The sequence below is a fragment of the Salvia splendens genome, chromosome 13 (genome assembly GCF_004379255.2).
Source record: "Salvia splendens isolate huo1 chromosome 13, SspV2, whole genome shotgun sequence".
Lineage (NCBI taxonomy): Eukaryota > Viridiplantae > Streptophyta > Magnoliopsida > Lamiales > Lamiaceae > Salvia > Salvia splendens.
Window position 1 is genome coordinate 19,421,899 of NC_056044.1, and position 13,916 is coordinate 19,435,814.

General features: G+C 37.8%; 2 protein-coding genes across 3 annotated transcripts; one reads left to right on the forward strand and one right to left on the reverse strand.

Annotated features, from left to right (window-relative positions):
- Position 1: 1 nt before the first annotated feature.
- On the reverse strand, positions 2-2,209 carry LOC121760254 (BTB/POZ domain-containing protein At3g49900-like). 2 transcript variants are annotated; one of them, XM_042155899.1, is made up of 4 exons: positions 1,977-2,209; positions 1,793-1,862; positions 895-1,365; positions 2-799 (listed from the first exon to the last, which is right to left on the reverse strand). In XM_042155899.1, exons 1-4 carry the CDS (start codon positions 2,135-2,137, stop codon positions 134-136), a joined length of 1,368 nt encoding a protein of 455 aa, XP_042011833.1. In that variant the 5' UTR covers positions 2,138-2,209; the 3' UTR covers positions 2-133. The 2 variants fall into 2 exon arrangements, with proteins under 2 accessions (XP_042011833.1, XP_042011832.1); XM_042155898.1 differs by having other exon boundaries at positions 895-1,404.
- A 4,360-nt stretch (positions 2,210-6,569) lies between these two features.
- Positions 6,570-7,803, forward strand: LOC121760660 (uncharacterized protein At2g29880-like). The gene is made up of 3 exons (XM_042156299.1): positions 6,570-6,624; positions 6,724-7,076; positions 7,204-7,803. The coding sequence occupies exons 1-3, from the start codon at positions 6,570-6,572 to the stop codon at positions 7,801-7,803; spliced, it is 1,008 nt and encodes a 335-aa protein (XP_042012233.1).
- The last annotated feature ends 6,113 nt before the right edge of the window (positions 7,804-13,916 follow it).

Sequence of the window (13,916 nt, forward strand, 5' to 3'; positions counted from 1 at the left end):
AAAAAAATGAGAATATTACTAATTTTTATGTAAATTCTATGTAATCACAAGATCCAAATAGACACCGAACCGAAACTAGATGCATAATAAGGCTGTTATTAAAACTACAGGCGATGATATTATAGTGAAAATCTTAGACTTGAGAGCGGCTGCGCTCATGAAAAGCTTGATTTTTTCTTATTATGATTATATCTCTCTCTCCCAAAGCATCACCATTTCCATTTCCAGTCGCCTCTTTCCTCTCAGACTTGTTCTTCTGCAAGCGGTAAGCGCTCCTCAATCCGTTCATCAACCGCCGCCCGAAGTTCACCTCTTGAGATGAGGGCGAGACATCGCGATAACTCAAGGAAGAAATCGACCCGAGTTGGCCTCTCTGGAGCTTGTTGGCATCCTCGGAACTGAAGCGGAAGCTAGCAGAGCGGTTCTGTGGTTGGCCGAGGAGCTGGCGCATGCCAGTGAGCTCCTCCTCCAGCGTCTGGATGCGTGAGCTCGTGGCGGTCATGACCGCCTTGAGCTGCGACACCTGGCAGAGAGCTGCGTCCTTCTTGAGGATGGCCCCCAGGGTGGCCACGGCCGCGGCTGGGGGCTCCTTCCTGCCACGGCCGCGGTGGTCAGCAGCGGATGAGATGATGGAGTGGCGCGTGTTGAGCTGCTGGAGGAACATGGCTTGGACCACGAACCGGAGCGGCATTCTTGGGTTCTGCACAGCGTGCATCAAAAGCTTCGGCGATAATATGCTGCAGTCTATGTAATTGCACATTTGGATTTTCTCCTCCTCTCTAAACCATCCCATGTTTTCCTGGCCGGGTTGGAATTTATTTAGCAAATTAATAAATAACTATATAATAAAATTGTTAATTAATTAGAGTCAGTAGCATACTTAAACGAGCGTACCTTGAGATACATGTCGATAATTTTGTAGAGGAAATCGTGAGAATCCGCCAAACGCTGACTCACTGATTCCAAAATCAATTTCAGATCACTAATCTCGACATTCTTCAACCCTTCCAAGCACTTAGCGTCACCATCACCAGACGCCGTTAGACTTAACGCCTCAATGCATCTGCTAACGAGTCCGGTCGCCACCTCAGACTCCGGGAGGAGCGGCAAGCACGACTGCAGCACCATGGAAGCGCACTCCTTGTTAACGGCGACGACGCGGCGGAAATAGGCCTCCGTGATCTCCTTCAGGTCACCGGCGCAGGTCCCTTCCATGCCGAGCAGCTCCGCCGCAGTGCGGAGCGCGGCGACGTTGAACGGAGTGACGGCGACGTGCGTTCCGTAGCAGAAGTCCGTTACCAAGGCGAAGGTTTGGGCCGTTATGTTTAACGGCGGGGAGAGGGTTATTTCGGTCAGTTCAGCTAGCTGTCGTTTCAAATAGGCACTCTTCGCTATCAATGCTTGCTGTTAAATTGAGTAATTGATTATCACTTTTTTTTTCACACTTTCAGAAACATCACTCTCATTGCACATTTATTTAGGCTAACGAGAAACAATTAATTCTTGGAGTAGCAGATGAAAATTTAAGTAAAAATTATATTTTTTTATAATAAAACTTGTATCATGAAATAATGCATCTTATCCTGATACACAAAAGTAAGTTGCACTGGATGGTTAATATTTGAACTAAGTAAGAAAATGAAATTAATTCATTTCCGTAATGAAATTAAAACAGAAAAGGACATTTGTAAAAGTTACGTTTGTTAAATCATTTTCCTACTACCTCAAACATGTTTAATTCTTAAAACCAGAAATGCTGAATAAATGTTTTGGTTGAAAACAGAAGTAGTACCTTGTGAAGGCGAAAACATGTGCCCTGCACATGTATCACAACATCTGGATCATGTCTGGTTCCTGATTGCCTGTACCGAACACAAACACCACATAGATTGGAGTGGGCAAAGAGATGTATGTACAAAACTGAATGAAATTTGAGGATTTGAAATATTAAAGAAAAAGAAACATAAAATATGTACCATGGTGGGTGCTCCTGCCTAGACAAGTGTGGTGTTTTAGAAGGGGAAGATTCAAGAGAAGCAACAGTGGAAAATGATGATGATAATGCAGAATTTTCATCATCTTCTTCTTCTTCTTCATAGATTGTTCCAACAACCCCTAAATCATTCCAGCCCTTCATTCCAGAATCTAATTCACTGATCTCACTCTCACAGCAAAAGGGTTTTGTGTAAACACTGGATGGTTTTAAGAGTAGGTATATTGATGTTGTATCCATGTAGGAATTGTTTGGGTGTTGGTGCATTAATTGTGGGCATGTGGTGAATCATAAATGCCACCCTCCCCCACTCTTCATTGAAATCATTCATTTCTCCTGTTACTCTGAAAACTTAATTCCCATGTTTCAACAAAAAAGAAAAAGAGTAAAAACGGGGCCTGGGGTTGTGGCGGGAGCAAAAACGCTCATTTCAAAAATATAAGTAATCATACAAATTGATTTGATTGATGAACGATTTACACTATGGAAAACCTCATAAGTCAGAAGGTTAAAATAGAAAATGCCAAAAATGTTTACTGAATCGACTTTGTAGCATTGTAGTACTTCTAGTATTCCTAATTAGTTTGCTTGGATTTTCTTTTTTTTTTTTTGGAGTGATATTCTCTTATCTTCGTTTTTTTTAAATCTAGTTAAGGGCAAAGTTCAAGTACATTGCTCTCCCATGTTGGTCTTACTTTATTCCTTCATGCATTAAGTTGAACGTTAAAACTTTGGATTTGAAAATTTGACTTGTTGGTAGCGTCTTGAGGGGGTGGTTTTCAAGTAATTAAATCCTCAATTAAAGGTTACTAATGACTACCAAAAGCAAGAAATTACAATCTGCAACAAAAATAACAACGAATGGCCATTCAGAAAGGTTAATTATTCCAAACTTTCATGATTGTTGCTCATTCCTTTTAAGTTCTGGAAATATACAAGATTTATACACTCCCTACGTCCACCAATACAAGACCAATTTTGACCGGACACGAGTTTTAAAAAATATAGTAAAAAGTGAGTGGAAAACATTAGTAGAAGATGAGTCATACTTTTATATATTAGTTTTATATTAAAATGTGAGTGAAATAAAGTTAGTGGAATGTGTGGTAAAAAGTAAATGAGTCATTTATTAGTGGACGGACGAAAATGGCAAAATGAGACACTTATTCGTGGACGAGGGAGTAATTATTTTTTTTCTTTCAAATTTGGCAATTAAAGGGTTTTCTTAATGTTGTAGTACTACGTCAAATTCAAATATTTATACTTTATAGCATGATCATTGGCCAAATTTCAAAAGTGATCTAACCTTAAAAAGTTTCATAAATATGTCAATCTTTAAGCTCCTCTCCCTCCATATGGTGCAAAATGCACATTATGAAAGTTGAAATCCTAAAGGCTGACGAATAACAACCCAACAACCTGCTACAGTGCTACTCTCCCTCCCATCGACATTTTAATTCATTTCCAAAATCTAAATTCTTTACTTGTTAAAATTAGATAAGATAAATCATACTCCTATATTACTATATTCTAATTCCAATTTTTTTTTAATTTAAAAATTGTACTCCCTCCGTCCACAATACAAGGAGAGTTTTGATTCGATACGAGTTTTAAGAAATATAGTACTCCATCCGTTCCATAGTAGTGGATGCGTTTCTTTCCGACATGCGATTTAAAAAAAATTGTGTTAAGTGAGTCAAGTAAAAGAAGACTAAAGTAGAAAATGAAAAAGGTAGAGGGATGAAGAGATAATAAAATAAGAGAGAGTAAAGTGAGTGAGAAGAAATGTGTTGACTTTTTACCAAAAAAATAAATGGCTTCACAATTATGGAACGTACCAAAATGATAAAATGACTCCATTACTATGGAATGAGGGAGTAGAATGTTGGTTGAAAATGTTAGTTGAAGGTGAGTCCTACTTTTATATACTCCCTCCGTCCCAAGGTAATTAGGTCATATTATTGTCCCAATATAGTCAGTGGCGGATCCAGAATTTTTCGTTTGGAGGTACAATAAATAATTAGCATTTTGAAGTTTCAAAATTTAATCGATTCTTCTTATTTTCTTTAATTTGTTTCTCTATCATAATTGATTATTTTATTTTTATTATTAAAAACATCATAAAGATGTGCGTTAGAAGAGAATTGGAAAGATAAAAAATTATTACTATATATTATGATGAAACGATATGGAACTAAAATACATTAGAATATTTTTAAAAAGTTAAAATAATTAAGATATAAAAATATATTTTAAAGATTTGAAAAACAGAAAGAATAAATATATGTGTGAATGAACTGTGTAAGTTTCAAATGTATTAAAATATTTTTAAAGAACTTAAATGATGCAGATATAAAAAATGCTTTTAAGATTTGAAAAAATAAATATTTATACGAATTGTGTAGATTTCAAAAGCATTAGAATATTAAAAAACAAAAGAATGAAAAGTATAAAAATGCATGAGATTTAATAAAACAAAAATCTGTGCATTAAATGGGTTTCTATTTTGGAATCCATATAAGAACTTTTAAAAAAGATAAAACGATATGGAGTATAAGAATCTTTAAAATGATAAAAAGATTTATGTAAACAGAAAAAAGAGTATGTACGAAAAAGAACGATACTATATAGGAGTTGCACTCGGGACTTTCCTGCGAAAAGCGAGCTAATTACCGCTGGACCAAGGATGTGAATTGTTATTGGGTATACCTAAATTCATTATGAGGTTAAGTTTTGGGGTCCTGTGGTACCCCCAATCTCTCATATGGCTCCGCTATTGAATGTAGTTGATTCATTTCATTTTTTTCAAAAACTTTAGCCCTTTTCATACTTTACTTTTTTTTTTTCCATCTTTCTTACTTTATTCTCTTTTATGTTCCGTGCATAGCACGGTGTTAACACATATAATTCTTAAATGTCGTGTCCAAAAAAATGTCCCAACTAGTATTAGTTTTATAATAAATTATGAGTGAGATAAAGTAACTAGAATGTGTGGTCCAATGCCAAAAGTAGTAAAAATAAATGAAAAGTTTATTGGAAGACGAACAAAAATGACAAAATGAGAAGTTTACTGTTGGGTTAGGGTACTAATTTTGACATTGACTTTTAATTGAATAATTTCTTTTAATTTTATTATAGATATTATGGGTACTAATTTTGACATTGACTTTTAATTGAATAATTTCTTTTAATTTTATTACAGATATTATGTACTCTGCACTATTTCTTTTTATATATTTTCAGTTGTTTATTGAAGTGTATGTCTTTTGTGTGTTGTGCATGTGCTCGCAAGTACGAAGTATGTGCAGTGTATGTTTTGTGTGGGTTGGCGCACATTTTATATGTATAATGCATGTGGAAGATACTTAATTTTATAAATATTTTAAATTTTAAATATTTATTTTGAACACAAAATTAAAATTGTGAATTGAGAGATTTTGAAATAAAAATCTAATTACAAATAGAATATTGCAATGAAACAAAACTATGAATTTGAAATAAAATTCTATTCCAAAAGAAACTAATATATATACAGAGTAGTTTTTTCACTAACTTTTTTTCATTCATTTTTCTTAAAACTCATGCTGTCAAGAAATGAAATTCCTAATAGCAGACGGAGAAGTACTTCTCAGTATGAATATTTTCGGCTCCACATGCTTAAAAAAATTATCATACTTAATAAATAAATTAAGATCTAAAAGAAACCTGAACAAGCCTAATGATATAGGAGTAGAAGGGTTCGAGACTTCGAGTCATCGAGTGCATTTGCGACGAATTCTTTGAAAAACTATTTATACATAAATAAGCATATTAGGGCGTGTTTGATAGGCTGACAGTATTCGTGGCCCGCATACAAAAGATGCAGACTTTGACCAAGAAAATGCAAATAATATTCCCAATGTCTTACGTTTGATAGGTGGTGTTATAGCCCATTTTTTTCAGCCATTTGATACGCAGACCATACTCCTACAGATTCATTCAAGTTATGACATTTTTGCCCTCGATTTGAATTTTATTTACAGCCCGTGTCCCTGCTGAAACCCTAAATTGGAAGACGTATTTATCAACTCATCTAAAAACATTTGCTATCCCGTCCACCTTTTCCCGCCCCAACAATAACTATTATGAGCCCCCCTGCTCATAGTTGAGCATCTCAGTTGAAGAAGAAGATCTCCAAGTAAGCCACTATTTAGTAATTTACTGCTTTTTATTTGTAGTGAGTTTGATTATGTTTTCAATTAGTATCTGTTTTTGACATAGATGGAAGCGTATTTCCGGCCTTATGGTCTACCATGATTACTCAATAGTTTAATCGTTTGGTTCTGATGTTAAAGCTATGTGTTGGTCCACATTTATACGAATCTGCTGTAAGCAGCATCGACAACAAAAAGTTTTCGAAATTAACTTTTTGCCTAAGTTTCCATATTTAAATTCATATTGGGGCAAATATTGTTGTTTTCTGGGATTATCAGCTTCGATGTGCAATTAGTTTGCAGCTTTTTAACCTCATTGTGATTTTACATATAGGCTTCAAAAAACGTTTGTCTGTGTGTTATTCTTTTCAGTAGCTTGAACCATGACCGACAACTACCACCCAATGAACTCCGTTGAGACGAACATAGGTTTGCAAGGTTAGTAAACTTAACATCGTTGGAAGTATTTTATGGTAAATACATTCATTTTATGTGTTCAACGGATTTGTAGTAATTAATACACATTCTCATACTCAGGCAGCAGTGGCCTAGGGCGTGGTCCAAGGCCCCGGGTTGATCGCACAAGAAGAAGTTGGACAGCTCGCGAAGAGGAAATACTTGTGTCTATTCTGAAGGATCTTGTCACACATGGTTGGAAAAGTGACAATGGGTTTCGCGGGGGATATCTGCAGCGGATTGAAGAGGCTCTGAATCGGGAGTTCCAAAGATGCGGCTTGAGGGTTGCTCCTCATATCAATTTGAAGATTAGCCAGTGGAAGAAGAGCTACTCGTCTCTGAGTGCGATACTTGGACGACGTGGTGTGGGTTTCAACATGAATGGAGATTTCAAAATTAATTGTGACGATGACCAATGGGAGCAGATTGTTAAGGTTGGACATGTCAAACTCTGTATAGTTCATGAATTGCTATTGACTCTGTGTTTTGTATTGTTGGTAATTGCTTTTTTACATGAGAATATAACTACATGATTGGTTGTTTTATGCTTTTTCTGTACAGCGTGATGCCAACACACACGGTATGCGACACAGGTCATGGCCTCTATGGGATGATTGGAAGGTGCTGTTTGGAAAAGATCGTGCTGTTGGGACCGTTGCAAAAGACACATTCGATGCACATGCCAATTATGCAGGGCGAACACAATCCTCTCAACAAGATGTCTGGCTGGGATCCCCTGTTGAAGCTGGTGAATATTCAGCAGCCAACCCGAGCCCTCAGCAGAGCCCCGTGGCCTACCCAGATGAAAGCACCGGCCAGAGCATAGGTGATTCACTACAAACCAAAAAATCTGGATCAAAAAGGAAGGCCTCTAGCCCTCCTGTGGGTTTGATTGAGATGCTTGGACGGATGCAAGATGATACCAATGACCGGCTTGACAAACTGACTAATCAGATTGGGTTTGAGTTCGATCTTAGCGAAGCACGTAAGGAAGTTATCGACATACTGAGTGGTATACCGGATCTGACGCTTGTGCAGCAAATTGATGCCTCCGAGATCATTATCGATAAGGTGGAGCGTGTTGAGTTGTTCATGCGTCTTCCGGAGACATCGCGTCTTACATACGTGATGCGTGTGCTGGAGAAGCACGACCACTATTGAATGCAACACATCTGTGTTTTGCGCACCGTGTAGACGTGCTCTACATCTTTCTTTGGTGCTTTTATATATTAATGTCGCCAAACTCTATTATGCAGACGATTAGTTTTGATGCACTATTGTGGTTGTATATTTTGGGGCAAACTCTCGATCTTAGTAGGTAAAGACCCCTTATTTGTTTTTTGGTAATGTGCATGATATTTGGGGCCTGTGTTATGGAAATGCATATTGATGTATAATTCCCGAGTCTTAAATTCAATTCACAAGTTGTACTTAATAACACACAAATTGTTAAAATTAACGATAGAGGCATGTAAAGTGATAGAATCTAAAACGTGTTAATATCACAATGAAAACCATAGGAAGCATGCTCTCGTTGAGTGGAATTGAGATTTGGAGATGATTCATCTACTAAGCCACCCTGTTCACGTAGTAGTATACATAGTCGGCCAAAGCAATTCCTATCCATTCGAAGACTATCAATATAATCCTGGTCATTTAGCCCCAAAAGTCACGTGAGGCGATCCACCTGTTTGGGAATGTGTTTTGTATGAGAAAACCTACGCCTAACCCTTCGACCAGCCAAATCTTCGTCTCCATCTCCTAGTAGCCCATATGATAGAAAGCAACAAGTAATCCTTAATCGATGTACTCGAATAATGTCTAAAATCAACAAAACGAGAGCTTCATTGGACAAACCCCCATTGGCCATTGTTCCAGAACCTATTTTAATCTCCTGTTGAAAATTTACCTCAGAAATTAGACAGAAATTCACACCAACACACAACACCAACCAAATCATGAAATCGCAATTTCTGCCATGTCTGTGTGTGATCGTTACACAGCAAATTATGAAATCGCAATTTCTGCGAACACTGGAGTGGGTATTATGTTACAGAGCAAATTATGAAATCGCAATTTCTGTGAGATTGGCAGATTTTCGGCATCAACAAAAATACAAGTCTACCCGGACCAAGAAGGTTGAAGAAAACTGACAATTACACAAAAATTACTCAGAAATTACACAAAAAAAACTAAGCCCAAACTTCACGACCTAATCGCCCAAATGCGCAGAAAAAGAGATGGTGAAGATGACACTCACCGAATGATGATTGTGGAAGGGCAGATGAAGATGAGTCTGTTGATTCAAAGATTGGGCACACCGAGTTTCGTCGACGGGAGGGAGTGATATTCAAATGTGAAAAAAATCACCGCTCTCCTCTCAAATTTTGGAGGATGCCCTAAAATTTTGAATTTTAGGAAGGTTAATTTAAACAATGACAATCAATTTCCTGACACATACTCCAATGCAGAAAATAAACGCTGAAGAAAAAGCAGAAAAGGTTTCTGTATTCTTCGCGTATAGTTTCTTGGCCTGGCCGGGCCAGGCATATTTTCAAGGGCCACAAAGTACGAATAACAATGCTATCAAACGTGGGTGTAGACTAGAAAATAGTCAGTTATCATGGTATTCACGCCTATCAAACACGCCCTTAGGCGTATAGAAAGCCCAAGTTGAAAGCCCAAGACACAGAAATGACACCGTCACGAAATCCTTGATATAGACACAATTACCAAACCCTAATAAGCCTCCCCTCCACCCATATCGACCGATTACCGGCGGCGGAGACAAGTAAAGATGAAGTATAATCCGCGGGTGTCGTCCTCCCGGCTCAAGAGCCGCAAGGCTCATTTCTCCGCGCCGTCCAGAGTCCGCCGCGTGATCATGAGCGCGCCGCTCTCCGGCGACCTCCGCTCCGTGGGGAAATGTTGCTCGATATTATTGTTGTTTTTGGGCTATTAGTTTCAATTGAAGTAAATGTAGCACTTCTGGTTTTAATGCTCAGTTTAATTTCACAATGGGATTCCGTTTGCATCAATTTGATCCCATTTGAGGTTGTGCTGGTGTTATATACTCCCTCATGTCCACTAAAAATATACAAGTTTTGCCATTTTGGTCCTCTCCGTCTACAAAAAAATAGACTAAGTTCAAAATGGAAAGTCTTAACCAATACTAACTCTACCCATCATTCTAAATGTGGACCCTACAATCCACTAACACTTATTTCACTACCTTTTACCTCCTTCACTTTTACTTTTTCTATCCCTTTCTTACTTTACTAATTATACAATAAAAACCCGCGTCATTCACAATCTTGTCTATTTTTTTTGGAAGGATGGAGTACATTCAATTATGATGTATAAAAGTGTTTGTAAGTTTGTTTTTTTTGGAAGGATGGAGTACATTCAATTATGATGTATAAAAGTGTTTATAAGTTTGTTTTTGGTTTGTATGTTCTTAAATGTTCTGATCGAGCAATGTTTGTTCGCTGATTATTTCTTTGTTGCATAGCTTAACCATTTGATTTATTAATTTAATGTGAAATTATGCCTTTTTGTTGTCACTGAAAAATGTATGTGATCCTTTCCATTTTATTTTCTGCATATTTATCCAGTAGCTTTGAATGCACCCTTTTGAGAACGTGCAATATTCCTAAACCGGCCCAATTATAATTTTACCAACCCAACAAGCTGTGAAATCTGTTGGAATTATGTTGTTATTTCAAAGCCCTAATTTGATGGTGAATATTATGTGCAAAATATGCCTTGTAGATATGTCAAATTTGAAGAATACTAGAATTGGTCCAAAGTTAATGGTTTTTACTCCCAATATCCCCATTCTTTTTGCCATCTGAACATCCATTTTCATTTTATAAGTAGGGTGACATTTCAATTTAAAAACAGAGTTTGTTTTATTTATAAGTAAAATCTCTTTGTCGAATCGAGTTCTTGTCTCGGCGCGATCTGAATAAATTTAAAAGAGATAAAATAAATTATGTGGTAAAAACAGTTGTTGCATTTTCCGAATTAGAATAATGAAAACTAGTTTCTTTTTGTCTCGCCATTTTTCATGATAAATGAGTAGTATCATAAGAGCTTGTACATATTAAAAATTTAATATTACAAGATTATTATTAAAAAAGTTCTATTATTTGATATTCTAATTTTGAATTTAGAAAACAATGAATGATAATGCACGTGGATAGGGAAATGTAACAGCACGTTAAAATAATTATTAAATGTAATTTCGATAAATATAAAATCATGTTAAAATTGAATTTATTACGTAAAACATTATTGCAATCAATATAAAAAAGATTGATAAAACAAATTTCCCACCAATAAGAAATCAGACTAGTAGTAGTAATTGAGTGTAGACTACGGCCTTTATTAAAAGCCAGTGTACAAACGCGTAAGATAAACGACTATATTCTTTAATGATATTAAAAAAAAGAGTGAACTGCATAAAATAACCCTGACCTTTTCAAAAGTTTCACTCCAGACCTCTGACTAAAAAAAATATCGCCACATGCCTCTGACCTAAACCATAATCACAAATGAGATATTTTTAGCCATTTTTCGGACTAAAAGGGCCTTATGCCTTGAAGGGCATTTCAGTCAATTTCAGTCAATTTGCAGGCCTACTCTGCAGTCATGGTCACTTTTGCAGACAATAGGCTGCAAAAGTGACAACTCAAATGTGATGTTCCACATACTGTGGTGTTCATTATAGTTTGAATGAATTTATCTTGTTCACTTCTCCCACTTTATTTCTCTCACTTCATTTCATTCTCTCACATTAGGTCGACATTAAGTTTCTTCGTCGTTTTTGGTTGTTTGGCTGGGTCGAGGTTTGTAATTTCCTCTACATTTTAAGGATATGAAATTATGTTATATTCTCTGACCTCAATTCATTCATCCCCCATTTTATTTCGTCTGATGCGTGTTCGGCTTATGTCAGTTCATTTTTCAATTTAAGGGTTATGTGTGTTCTGCTTTGGGGTGCAATTTTTTGTGGAAAGTAATTTCATAAATAATGACATTTTGTTTGGGTTTGAATTTCCAATTCAGGTGGCTATTGAATGTCGTCTTCAAGTTCGCAGTCGTTCGGCTCAAGTTGGAATTGGGAATGGCCTCGTCCACCTGTTGTTCTCTGTAGTCACGATGTCGCGGCTGAGCTTGTGACGTCAAGGACGACGGCCAATCCTGGCCGCCGTTACTATCGGTGTCCATTCTGGAAGGACGATGATTGTCGTTTCTTCCGTTGGTTTGATGCGGGTCTATCGCCAAGCCAAGACTCTTACTTTCAACGAATCAAGCTCGAACGAGACAGGTTTGAAGAACAGCTCCGATGCAAGAGTGTTGCTCATGGTGAGCTTGAAGACAAACTCCGGTTGAAAAGTGACGAATGTGAAGATCTGAAGGGAAAATTGATGTTGAAGACCGAGGAGTGTGCAGGTCTTCATTTAGAAATTTTTAGAACCAAAAAAACGTCCCGAATGCTGAAAATTGTAATATTGTTTTTATGCTTTGTAATTATTTTTCTAATGTGATGGCAACACTTTTTTCTTCCAATATGATGGGAATTTTTCTAAACATTTGAATTTCTAATGTAAGTATATCCCAACAATAAGTTTCACACAGTCGAATGGGGTTCCCGCCTAGGTAGGTACTAAACATTTGAATATTGTAGCTAAACATTTCAAGTTTTAGTTATAGTTTTAGTTAATCACCAATGAAGTACGCATCTTATGATGAAATACCACAATGCATACAACACTTTAGTTGAAATAACACACCACGTTGAAAACTTTCTCCGAAATACCACCATACGTACATAGTTGACATATGCAGTACAAGGGCCTTCTCCTTTAGCATATCCCCAAAAAAATCGGTCATAATGTTGGATCCATAACATGCATAGCAAATACAAGTGCATTATCACGATGATCTATAACAACCACCGTAGGTGAAATCTGAGTAATGTTTGACAAAAAAGCCTTGAAGATACCACATGTGTAGCAAATACAAGATACCAGATACCATTATTTACAAAACACCGACAAAAACCAACACCATTTTCTCCCATTTTAAGGTTCCCAAACTAGACAAGATCGTGTATTCAATCCCGAACCCCTCGACGGCCACAGCGCTGCGGTTGTGTCCTGGTCCGGTGTGTGCTAGGCCTTGGAACAGTCGTATTGGTCTACAACAAACAACAAACAGTTCAAATTGTCTTGATTTTAGGGTTCTAAAAGTGTAAGGTTGCTCTTGAATACGACTTGCAATGTTTATGAAATGAAAAGAGATCTTGACAAATACCTCCAGGTTGGACGCCGCAGGCCTGTCACCGCCGTCCGTCGTGGTTGGCGTATTGGTCTCACTGGGCTGTGAACTCTGGCCAACCTCGGTTCGGGCATCTACGCGGGGATCATTAGTGCATGTTCTTCGGTTATGCCCATCTTGTCCGCACCGACGACACCTGACTACATAGATTTGTCTCAGAGACTCTGATCCATTCGCATGTTGACGAACCTGGGGTTCTTCACGCCTCAGTTTCTTTGGCCGTCCACGTTGTCGCTTTGTCCTCGGGGGTGCCAGTTCAAATCCAACATCTGAAGACTTCGGCCAATTACCCATCCCATTGATTGGGTAGAGGACATTCTTGTACAGAAGCGTCATAGTGGACCGTTAATAGTAGCGGGATACATAGTCTGCTACATCCTTCTCATTCTTGTTGATTGTTGCGATGGCGTGAGTGCATGGGATCCCAGTCAGCTGCCATAATCTGCAAGAGCAAGTAAAGTCACGCATGTTGACTACATACTGACCTGACGGTCCCGACACTTGGTACGAAGCCTCTCCGTTCCAAGTTGATCTCCAAGAAGAAGCCCTCGTCAAATACTTATCCACTATCTCTTTGATAACGGGCGGCAGTGGGTGATCGTATGTGTTGATCCATTTGCCTCTAATCTGTATCCTCTCCATCTGACTTGTCCGGATCTCCTCCAGCATGGTGACAATGGCCAACTCCCGAGCAATTGCTATCTTCGAATTAAAGGTTTCACATATATTGTTCAGGATTATATCACAACAAACATGCGGCGAGAAAAAAGCCTTCACCCATTTTTCTTTAGGAGCAACACCGAGTAGGTATTGATGTGCCTGGGGATATATAATCCGCAGTGCATCCATTCGCTCCACATACTCTTCGGGGGTTGTACTCGACGCAAGCTCCCACAGCATCTCCTTAATGGCGAATGGTCATTATCGCG